This window comes from Macrosteles quadrilineatus, unplaced genomic scaffold, assembly GCF_028750875.1.
Source record: "Macrosteles quadrilineatus isolate MER2022 unplaced genomic scaffold, UCM_ALF_1.0 Scaffold_5__1_contigs__length_97177068, whole genome shotgun sequence".
In the NCBI taxonomy this organism is placed as follows: domain Eukaryota; kingdom Metazoa; phylum Arthropoda; class Insecta; order Hemiptera; family Cicadellidae; genus Macrosteles; species Macrosteles quadrilineatus.
In genome coordinates, this window is record NW_026542598.1 from 29310070 (window position 1) to 29321886 (window position 11817).

Consider the following 11817-nt stretch of genomic DNA (forward strand, 5'->3'; position numbering starts at 1 on the left):
AAAGTTGGGAAACACAGAAAAAGTAGAGGATAAGTTGGCAGCGCTTCCTAACCTGATTTCCTGGTGGAAAAGTTCTTTTGTGAATTAAGGTAATTACTGAAGAACTAAATCCTGATATGTGATTATTACAGGTTTACTTACTTTTTATCTAAGACATGACAAGATACCTCATGCATTATATGAATTTTCAGATCGCCCCAAGCACTTAAGGCTGCAAGATGTTTATTTTCCCCACAAAGAAGCCCCAGACCATCGCTAGCTAAAAGATTGTATCCGACATCACATAAGAGTGATGAGAGAACACCTCCTTCATTTGACACGCCACTCCGCAAATCCATGTCTACCGCAAGTTTTTATACAAATAACAAAGAAAGTTTTATTCTTGGAAGAGGTAGTTACGGTTTGGTGGTGGAAGGAAGATATAAAAGTGAGTACCAGCGATGAATAAAATCATATTTTCACGCAAATATAAAAAAGGTTATTTTGTTGTTTTTCCCACTATTTGCATATTTGTTATTTTTCGTAGGGGATTGGACTTACCCTAGTATTTGTTAACATTGACTTATTTTTAGATACCATCATTATTTGCTAACTCCACTATCCAGATATTAATTTACATGGTACTAATCTGAGGTTAGTTTCCGGTAACTGGAAAATAAACTGTAGACGAACAATATTTAATCAAGTAATAATTTTTTTACTGTGTAGCCGAGTGGTTATAGAGCTCGCCTTCAAATCTGAAGGTTGCTGGTTTGATTCCAAGAGGGATTGTTTCTGGACCCAAATGATGCACACAAATGATGCAATGTATTTGTCATTGGTCAGTCAATTCATGATGCTATTAAACAAAAGGTCAAGAAACAAGAATTTTTATTTCCGCAAAATGCAGGGTTACATTACTGGAAAACGTCAGTCAGGGTTGACATTGGATTGTAAAAATTAATATGTTTTGACTGTTCCCTTCCAAAAAACTTTAATACTTAATTCTTTTAACTGAAATGGCGACCTTAAAATACCAAAGGTGTAAAAACTCACAAAATAAAATCAGAAATAATGGACTTACTTTTTCTTTGTGGACACTTGACAGGCATAATATTTTTATGTAACTGTTAACATACCCAAACCATTAACTTAACACTTTCTTATTTATAGAACAGCCTTATAATCATGATTTCCCTTTCATTTCAGACAAAAATATTGCAGTAAAAATAATGTCGCAGTGCCAGAAACAAGATGAAGTGTTAAACAGCGAGATGAACGCGTTGAAATTAAACCACCCAAACCTCATCAAGGTGTTTCAGGTGATGGTTGAACCGGATGTAAACATTGGTTTTGTCTTTATGGAACTGATCTGGAGTAAAACTCTAGAAAATGTTCTTCAGGATCAGATAGTCAAACAAATAGACAAACTGAGGTATGTATAAGACCTAGTTGAAATCAGGATTCCACTTAACTCCAACTTTTTGTTTTGTCTGAATAGTATTAAAATGTTAAAATAGTTCAGAAACAAACATAACCAGAATGGCAAGACAAGGATGGATGATGAAAGAGTGCCTAGAATTAGGATTGGAGAGAAATGGATGGAAGCAGAAGAGTTGGAAGACCATGAATTAAATGGCAAGACATCGTGAAAGAGGGTGGATTATAGATAAAACATAATTATGAAAGGAAAACATGAGACAGTAATTGGATTAGAGAAAATGCTTATCAACACACCCTGTAGACTGGGGCTGCTGATTATGATGTTATAGCTATTTGTGTATTTAGAGTCCAAAGTACGTTATTGTCGCTCGAGAACTGTAGATTTTGAGAGCGGCAATGACTGTTTGTGCTCGTAATACACAAAATATTTTTCCTACCACCATAACTAACTTATAACCCACAAATTAACTTGTTGTATCATAAGGTAATGTCATTTGCTTACCGGATCCGCGGCTGTGTTAGCGGGAAAAACTGTGAAATCAGCTGATTTCAGAGTGAAAATAAGCTGTCTTGCTTACCGTTTACAGGTAATGGAAATGTTATCCACGCAGTGGTAGGAAAATAAGTTATTGTAATGATTTTCATTTTCACTTTCAGATACCTAAAGCAGATTGGTAGTGCTTTACAATACTGCCATAGCAACAGTATTTTGCACTTAGACGTGAAACCGAAAAATGTCATTGTCATAGCTGAGGAAAAAACTTGCAAACTGTGTGATTTTGGAAGCTCTTATGATCAGTTCAACACAAGCTTGATAAATAATCCTAGAAAGGTAAGTCATTAATTTCTTTACTACAGTTAGGAAGAGATTTTCTGTAAGTAAAAGTTTATTATTTTGAAACTAGACAGTGAACTAAAACTCTTTTTGCATATAATAAATCAAGTTTTTCTCAATTAATTTCAGGGAACTGTAAAGTACTCCGCCCCAGAACTCCTTAAAGGTGAACACCCAACAGAAAAGGCAGATGTTTACTCTTTTGGAATCACAATGTGGCAAACAATTTATCAAGAAGTGCCTTATGGGATAGAGGACCTACATCAAGTAGTGTATAAGGTAAATGAAAATATTTGTTTTATAGGTTAATAAACAATACAATGTACTTTTATTTCCTCTACAATCTGCTCTCTGAAGAAGTCCATAAACAGGGATGAAACAGTGGGAAAACGATCTTTTATTTGTATCTAGTCTCATAATTTCTTATGTAAGCCAGCTATACTCCACCCCTCTTCAAAACAATTACTATATAATGTCAATGGAGTTAGTCTTAATTAAAATTCCAAGCATTACTGTACATGTTTAAAAAAAAACCTTCTCACATATCAATGGTTCCCCAAGTACGATACCTTCACACTAAGTATAACTTATCACGCTTGGTTGTCAACATTTGATCTAGACTTGCCGGCCATGGAATAGTACTCGATAACAGTTAAAAAAGGCTATCTTCAGAATTTGAGTGTTATTTCATGTCTAGTTCACATACACTGGGCGCTAGCGTCGACGAAATTTTGTTTAAATTATTTTTGGGATAATTTCTTGATTTTTGCTTTAATGATTGGTTATATTACCAGGGGACGAGTTTTTTTTATTATGATTAGATCGTATTTTTTGGTTAAACAAGGTTTTAAATTACTGAAATAACATGAAAGAAATTGTAAACAAAATACGACCCCTACAGTCAGGGCCTGATTTAGGCCCTGGGTACGATACGAGCGGCGAGCGGTGAGCGGCGAGCGGCATGAGCGTCGCCGCTCTGACATCTGGTCTCATTTAGTTGCGTGTAAATTTGTTGAGGGTGGCCACGATACGTCTGAGCGGCGAGCGGCGGTGAGCGGCACCGCTCAGCATGGTTCCAAGTCAAAACCGATTTTCGCGAAAACGCCGCTCGCCGCTCAGGTGAGTCATGCTTCAGCTCGGCCTAAAATGACAGGGAAACAGCAGAAAACATGCGATACGAGTCGATACGTGAGGTGCAGTCCAGGTAATGTTTGTGGAATTACCAGCAAGGAAGTTTTAAAACACTTCAGTCACCAGAAAAGTATGGGAAAAAATAGGGTTAAGGTTTTTTTCTAAAAACTAAGTTTTTCTTTAAAGGCAAACAATTGTCAGATAGCAACAAAAGTTGCAATACGTCTTGCAGGTAAGCATAGTTTACCATTTTATACTAAACTAACTCATAAAACTTAGGAAACTTGATGAGCGTAATAAATGTGCCGCTTGTATCGTAGCCACCACCGCCGCTCAGGTTGCCGCTCGCCGCTTGCCGCTCACCGCTCGTATCGTACCCGAGGCCTAAGAGTCTAGTCGCCAGTAGGCTGACGTTTTTCGCGCCCACCTCCTCCCTACCAATACCCCTCCTCACTGCCACCACTTTCAAAATTTCAAAGTATGAATACTAATACTGAATTCAAAAATTAAAAATGGACAAAGGCATTATACCGCTATTCAGTTTATTTAAAACAAAAGAAAACTGATCATAAATTATTGCATGGTTTGATTAGGAACTTTTAAAATAGTAACAAATCGTTTGTTCAAGGAATATAAAACTTTTTGTTTTAAAGTAATGTATTTATTTTACATTTTATTAAACATATGATTGTAAAAGTAGACCTAACCTAAAATATCAAAAAACCAAACAATAATATACTACTTTCTAAATCAACTCTGTTAATCACCTAGGCCTAATACAATTTTATTAGGGCCTTTAGATAGAATTACTTAGTTTTACAGCATTTATCTATATTTATCTGCAACAAAAAGTATCGTAAAATGTTTTTACATTCAATTATTACTATAAATATAATGATTATTAAAATCTGCTGAACCACCCTTCCCCGCCTCATTCCCTATCTGCGCGAATCCTTTTTTTTTGGAATAAAACATTTTTCACGCCCCCGGTCCCAACTTAGCTGTCTGGCGCCCTAGGCTCCAGACTAATTAGCCTAATGGGTAATCAGGCCCTGCCTACAGTACACCGTACAGAACTAACAATAAAATTGTCCTCAGCTGTTCCATAAGGATGAGAAATCTACTAAGGGAGTATGTTTTATTTATGGTACAGACCTTGAATTGCTGTAGTGACTTGCTTTTCTTGGTTTTTTAAGCGTCAATTTTTGTTGTATGTTATGACATAAAACCCTTCTAAAACACATGAAATTAAATACCATATCAAAGGTGAAAGAAGATCTTGCAAACAAATGTCATAAAGAAAATGTTATTATAATTAGAGGTGTGCCAGCCTGAGATTTTGGATCAGACCGAGCTAAAGTTAATATTGTTATTTTAACACAGACATCTTAATTGTCTTCCATGATTGCTGCAAAATCCGGAATATCGCTCAGCACTCAGCAGTAACGGAAACATCATCATTGTCTTCCGCAGTGGAATAAAATTTTGAACATTCCATGGGAACATCATTGTCTTCCTGGTCATGGAAACATCATCTGCGATCGTGACAGACTTTAAGTTTCTCGATCAAGCGATTTGCAGACGTTTTGGGTATAGGTATCGGCTTTTGGCGATAGATTCTCAATAGTGATACAAATGTCCAAGAATTGGTAGGGAGAATCGACAATCCCTATTTAAGTTGTTTTTTTTTACAGCAATGTAAAGTTGGTATATACATAAATCAGTAATTTACATCAGAGCCTTCTGTTGGTGGCTCAATTGAAGTAAAATAAATTTTTATCTAAAACTAGTTACAACCTTAGCTCAATGAAATGTCTGGTTCTATCCGTGGTTAAAGGTGTTACAAAACAACCTATGTTATCAGAACAGCTTTGGCTTTGGTGAGACTTCTCCTGACTAATTCCATTTTACTTCTCCCAGGTTGTCAAGAACAACTATCGTCCGATGAGTTGTTCACCTATCAACTCATCAGTTCACCACATATATGAAGCTTGCTGGCAAGCAGACCCCCAAAAAAGGCCATCAATGTCACAGGTGCTACAAATGTGTCAAAAGTAGTTGTGGTATGAGGAGATAAAACTATAAGTCTCAAATAGTAAAAAAATTATATTTACATACAAGACATTAATGGAATTTTCTTGTTTTGTCAACAAAACATTAATTTTCTCCAGGCATGTCTCCTCCAGGCACCAACTAAAAAACAAGAAAGATGTTGATGGTTAAGGGTGATAATAGAATTAATTAACTTATTTTATTGTATTATGAGTGTTTTGTTAGTGTTAATGTGAAAGTTAAATTTTAAAAGTTTGGCTATTGTTGGTTACTGTATGAAAGCCTTTTTAAAGAACAAAGTGTTTTAATATGTTAGTAAAATGTTACCAAATAAAATAATTATTTTATATAAAAATTCTAATTTTTGTGTTGCCTAATACAGGAAATAAGCTAGGCTATTACTGTAAATCTCATGGTAAGACCTGGACTCAGGATCAATTCAAATAAATTTATAAATGTAACATATAATATTATATGGTTCGATTAGCACAATGACTCGAGAAAAAATCATCCGATTTTGAAGAAATTTTGTACAAAACCTCCGTTTATTTGAATGAGTTTGCGAACCAGCATTTTGAAACTATGGGAAAAGGGCTATATGGGGATTTTATTGGGTAAAAGATTTTATTGGGCTGGTTTTTCCCATTTTTCACCCTAAAAATATAAGTTTCACAACATTTTTCTCCAAATCATTTTGTTGAGCTAAAAAACCACAAATAAATTAGTTAATTGATACGATGTTATGTAATTAATGGTAAAGGATACATTTTAAATACCTAGCCTAACTGAAAATTTGTTTAGACTTTTAATTCATATTGAAAATGGCCTTTAGAAAACTGTTGTGTTTGCTCGTTTATGAACATATTTTGATCAAATTTGGAGTTCTATAAAATTTCATACTGAAATATTGACTTAAAACACTCTATTGCATACCCTGTAGCAGCAAACCCGTTAAACTTGACATTTTTAATGAGAAGTTCAAGTTATTGAAAGCTGAAGTTGACCTGTTTTTTTTTCTTATTAGGCTAAGAATAAACCAAACCTTGAAAAAGTTGAGTTTTATGGAGTAGTCAAGCAAATATATGAGATGATTTTAATATTTAATTTTCAACTACACAAAAAATTGCTTGGTACAAACCATAATTTTAAATGAAATAACGTAAGTCTCTCTGATTATAAGGTTGCCCATTGGTTTATCCCAGAAGTAAGTTATAACTCAGTGGTAAAATGAAACAATACCAAAATAAAATTTTTCGTGTGAAAAAGTTTTTGTGTTATAACGATGCCCTTTGGCTGAACATGTCTGATGATGGCACAGTGATGCTAAGAACGGCCGTAACATTTGTTACACTACAGGAGCTGGTTGACAAAGGTTTCAAATTAGTATTAAATAAAATTTAAATCATTGGTAAATCTAATAGCTAACTTACCATAGTGATATTGTTGCCATTGAGCAGTATCTGGTCAAGCTTGGTGATGCGTCTTCCGTCAGGTGTGACTTCATATTCTGTCACATCCTCTAGCAGCATGTTGACAAAGTCGTCAAACCCCTGCAGTGTGCCAACAATCTCTTTATCATTCTTCATAATAATGTGAATACGTGACCCAATGCATTTGTCGACCAGTTCTGAAAAATATATTACATAGCCTGTAAGTTAAATAAAATATTGAAACCAATTTATTTAAGCTGCAGGCTATGTATCGTACTTCCTAAAAATAACTTAATAAAGCAATCCAATCATCGAATATGTAGCCTATTTGAAACTAGAGTTTTAAGACTGTTTAAGATATTTATGGCATGTTTGGACTGATCTAAGGCCTAGTTCTTTCTAATAACCCACCACTAGAACTGACAAAGAAAAATGGTAATTAGGCCTATGTCAATCACGAACGTCACACTTAAATAATATTTTTTCTTTAATATTATGCTGAATCATCTATATAAATAAAATTACAGTTTTGTCTGTACATTGCTTAGAATCATGCAGTTTTTGGTTATTTTTACGTTTCATAGCCTAAGAAAGCCGAAACGAGTCTTATCTCAATTTCTGTCTGTATATCTGTTTATCCATTCTGTGGTTGCGTCTGTAACGCCAAAATGTCATTTTACGCGGCCTACTCCTAGAAAACTAGAATACCGATCAAGGTTCTAATCATTTGTCTGTATTTACTGGATTGGTGAGAGTGTCTTTGTCTATAAAAACATGGCCTCGCTTCTTTGAAAACAAAATAACAAACCATCAAAAACCCAATTTTGTTCGATTTTTGTAAAATTTTCTCCTAATGTTTACTATTACATTTGATGAAATAACGATCAGCTGTTTGGATTAGTTCTCACTTCTAGCTGTCACTGATATGTTTACAGTAAAAGTTGTTTACAAATACCGCAACCATTTCCGATCAAGTTTTGTTAGCACATCCAAACCAAGTGAGATTAAAAACATTGTGCCTTACTTAACCGGTTTAATTAATCGCAAGTAGCTTACAAAAAAGGTTTCCACTCATTGACGGCGCTTCAAGGACAGTTGTGTAAAGTGCAAAGTAAAAAATCATAACTGCAGTGGGTGACTGGGTGATCGTGGATGTTGCTGCGATCTTGGAAGATCTTTCTGATTTTGCTGTGATCGTAACTGAGGTTTAACTTACAGATGTAGCTAAACTTGCTTTTCCAATGTGTCACTTTTGGTTTACTTACTTACATTTCGACAACGATATCGGTACTTTTCCTACTTAGGAACTAGGAAGTAAAACTACAAACGTCCAAAACCCCAGATTTGTGCGTTTTTTGTCACATTTCCTCCGAATGTTTGCTAGATGTACCAATTATCATTTCTACGTACAAACACATCACTATTTACAACTATAGTTGTTGCATTTCGTATTTCATATTGCTTATTTCTTATTAAATTTAATTGATGTCTTACTGTATAATTTTTGCGTTTTCTGTTAAGACTCAAAAATGTTAGTTTATGCTATGAAATGATAAAACATTATTGAAAGATTTTTTAGCAAACCATCATGAATTTGTTAAGCTTGGCGTTGTTAACGTATAAATGTTTGGGGACTGTGTGTTTATTTATATATTTGCCAACGGATATACACAAATTTTACAGTTTGATTAGGCCTAAAAACGACTATCATAACATTTGATGACACTATCAAAACTTTCAAATAATTATTTTGTTTGTAATTTGCTTTGGTTAAAGCGCAGTAGCATATCAATTCAATTCTGTATTTGTGTGTGTATGTCTGTTGGTAACGCATTAATGTCCTTATTTCTCAGTGTTTCTAGGAAAAGACAAGAGCACCTTAGTTTATGAAAATTTCAACCCGAATAAAGTGTGCAGTAGTGAGGTTGAGGTAGTATTTTAACTACTATTAACCAGTGTGAAAAGTAACTTTCAATTACAGGCCTACCTTAGGGCTATGCCTCATAGATCTATAAAGCAATTCCTTTTATCATTAAATATAAAATATGGACTAACACGATCGGGTGACATTTAATTGCGAAGCATTCGTTTTGGCTTTGGAACTGTCAGATTTGCGACGGTTTATATGTATGTATTTCCTATACAGTAATAGTTTTGCCAGCATATCTGGAAAAATGCACACTAAATATGCAAACCAACTCCTGTTCTGAATATAAATATAATATACTACAAGATTCCCGTACGTAGAACGGGCAAACAACTAGTTCAAAAATGATTTTCATTTCCCCCGGAAAATTCAAATTAACACGGAAATTTTAAGTGAACGTCACACTTAAATAATATTTTTTCTTTAATATTATGCTGAATCATTCAAAAAAGATTGTCATTTCCCCCCGAAAATTCAAATTAACACGGAAATTTGGAAAAACTATGGACATTTTTAAAATTTAAAAACACATTTAAGGCATCTAAATTGAGCGGAATTGTACGCTGGTTGTGAATATACGTATTCATTTTTTTCATGGAGTAAATATTAAACACGCTATGATAAAAAAAGTTGGCGAACCGGCAAGGATGATACCAGTTAACAAAAGAATGACGTCACTACCTTGAATATAAACATAGCTTGATTATTAAAATGAAAATATCATTTTCAATCAAAATAGAAACAGCAGCGCTCACTGATATGTTAAGGTTGTTTTTTTCAACCACAACCACAAAGTCAATGACACACAAATCAACATGAGTCAATTACGTAATTTGTTTTTCTTTAATATCCATAAGTTAGGCCTACTCCATCTGTATTAATATCTTAAAACGCATCTAATTATAAATTGATTGAGAACTTATCCAATTTAGGCAAAAAAAATATTGAATATGAAACAAAACTGTTCTAATCTAGGCCTAACCTAACTTAACCAAACTTGCTGCAAATTTCAAAATTACAGATAAGGCATGTGGGAAAGGCAGGTTTGACTTTATGTGGGTTTGTGGCTGCATTAAGTTCTTTGAAGGTGGTTAGATTGGGTAAGTTAAAGTGTAGGTTGTAGTGAACCGAGTTGTTTATTTGTTACATCCAGAATGGTTAAGCATTTCTGAAATTGTTATTTTGTTGTTTAACCCATTGTTTTAATAGGACAATTACGGTCTGGATGTAACATGAATTAACAAGTCGGTTCACTACAACCTACTTTACCTTCCTAATCTAACCTAGCTTCAAAACACTTTAACGCAGATACAAACCTGCATAAAGTCTGACATGCCTTCCCCACATGCCTAAATAGGATATCTAAAAGATAGGATTAAACGGATATTAAAACAGAAGGAGTATTGATCAGAAATAAAAACAAACTTAATTAAGTTAGCTTTAATGAAAATAGACAATCTTGACATAAGATTATTTTAACTTTTTCAATTATAACTTAGCGCATTTAATATTTAAGTTATCGCATGAGAAAAATAATTACATATTCACAATCAGTATAAAATTCTGCACAATTTAACTTATAGAGGGCTACCTTAAGTAACTTAAATTTGTTTTGAAATATAAAAAATGATCAATAATTTTTCCGGTTTACCGTGTTAGCCTAATTTGAATTTTTCGGGGAAAATGATAACCATTTTTGAATTTAGAACCTTATTTAGCATAATAACTTAATAAAGAAAAAAGTATAATTTTAGTTTGACTTCCGAGATCGATATTAATCCGAAAAGTAACTTAAGGGGTAGACTTCCGTATCTGTTGGCACAAACAACCGAACAAAAATATCGATCTATCAACCGAACGAAAATATTGATCGATATATCGAATGAAACAATTGAATAATCAATATTTTCATTGTGCCAACAGATAAATACGGAAGTCTACCCAACTTAAGCTGGGTTTTCCTAGGCGCGAAAGCTAAGCGCGGGAGAGGAACGCGGAGAGTAGACTCCTCTTGTCTTAGGTAATTTAATGTTATTGTTTTCCTAGAAGCAGGGCGGAACGCCAATCGCTTTCCCACCCTCTGTTCTCCTTTTCCGCGTCTAGTAAAACCTGGCTTTACAACAAAGTCATCTTTATGTAAGTAATATGAAGAAAATTTAGACTAGCCTACCAATCCTGTAGGCTATTATTAACTTATTCAATTGGGTAGGTACTATAACTTAATCTTGAGAATAGTAATATTCCATATTGAGAAAAAATCTTTGTTTAGGTACTTGATCTTGGTAGGCCTAAATTAAATAAGTTAATTAGGCAGAGCGGAACCTGAGGTTTGAATAATTTGTTTTTGCACGCAAGGCTTGACAAAAGAGTGATTTCATGACTAGAGATGTGACGTTAACAGTCAGTTTTTTAATAGAATTGTTGTTATTCCAGTAAAACATCTAAATTTTGAAATTGTAAATTCTGAACGTTACCTAGCACCCTAGTACCAGTACGTGGCCTCGCAGCCTATGCTTGCGAATGCTCATAGGCCTACAAATATACTTTACCGAGAGGAAGGAGAGTTGATGGATTAGTTGCCACGCTAGTTGTCATTTTTATTACTAAAATGTGTCACAAAACACAAAAGTAAGTCAACACTGTTCTGGTAACAGTAATAATTAACTAACTAGATCGATCACTAGATGCAAGTTCAAAGAAGTATTATTTGTATATTTGATTTTGCAGGTTAGCCGGTTTTTTTTAGCGTTTTCGTGTTGTGTTGGTTTTTTCCACATCATGTCAGCCACATCATGTGGCTTTTTTCCAGAGCATCATAGCTTATGGACTGAGACTTTGGGGTGCCGCTCCTGGAGTCGAGAGAGTCCTACTTCTCCAAAAAAAGGCTATACGAATAGTAGCAGGGGCCAAGCGCCTGGATCACTGTGAGCCTATCTTTAAAGCTGAATCCCTCATGACGGTTTTTAATCTGTTTATCTTCCAGACCCTCATCAAAACTAAGGAGGAGTTGGGCGCTCTCG

At 34.4% G+C, this 11817-nt stretch overlaps 2 protein-coding genes across 3 annotated transcripts in view; one reads left to right on the forward strand and one right to left on the reverse strand.

Annotated features, from left to right (window-relative positions):
• LOC128995168 (serine/threonine-protein kinase mos-like) overlaps positions 1-5700 on the forward strand; it is a 27953-nt gene extending 22253 nt beyond the window's left edge. For both annotated transcript variants that reach the window (XM_054420090.1, XM_054420091.1), the window contains exons 3-7: positions 192-427; positions 1189-1414; positions 2080-2254; positions 2387-2536; positions 5309-5700. In XM_054420090.1, the coding sequence (XP_054276065.1) occupies positions 192-427; positions 1189-1414; positions 2080-2254; positions 2387-2536; positions 5309-5446 (925 nt within the window). In that variant the 3' untranslated portion in view covers positions 5447-5700. The remainder of the gene's footprint in view (positions 1-191; positions 428-1188; positions 1415-2079; positions 2255-2386; positions 2537-5308) is intronic.
• On the reverse strand, positions 5477-11425 carry LOC128995169 (U6 snRNA-associated Sm-like protein LSm5). Its single transcript, XM_054420092.1, has 3 exons — positions 11347-11425; positions 6871-7067; positions 5477-5581 (listed from the first exon to the last, which is right to left on the reverse strand). The coding sequence occupies exons 1-3, from the start codon at positions 11390-11392 to the stop codon at positions 5546-5548; spliced, it is 279 nt and encodes a 92-aa protein (XP_054276067.1). The 5' UTR covers positions 11393-11425; the 3' UTR covers positions 5477-5545.
• Positions 11426-11817: the final 392 nt, after the last annotated feature.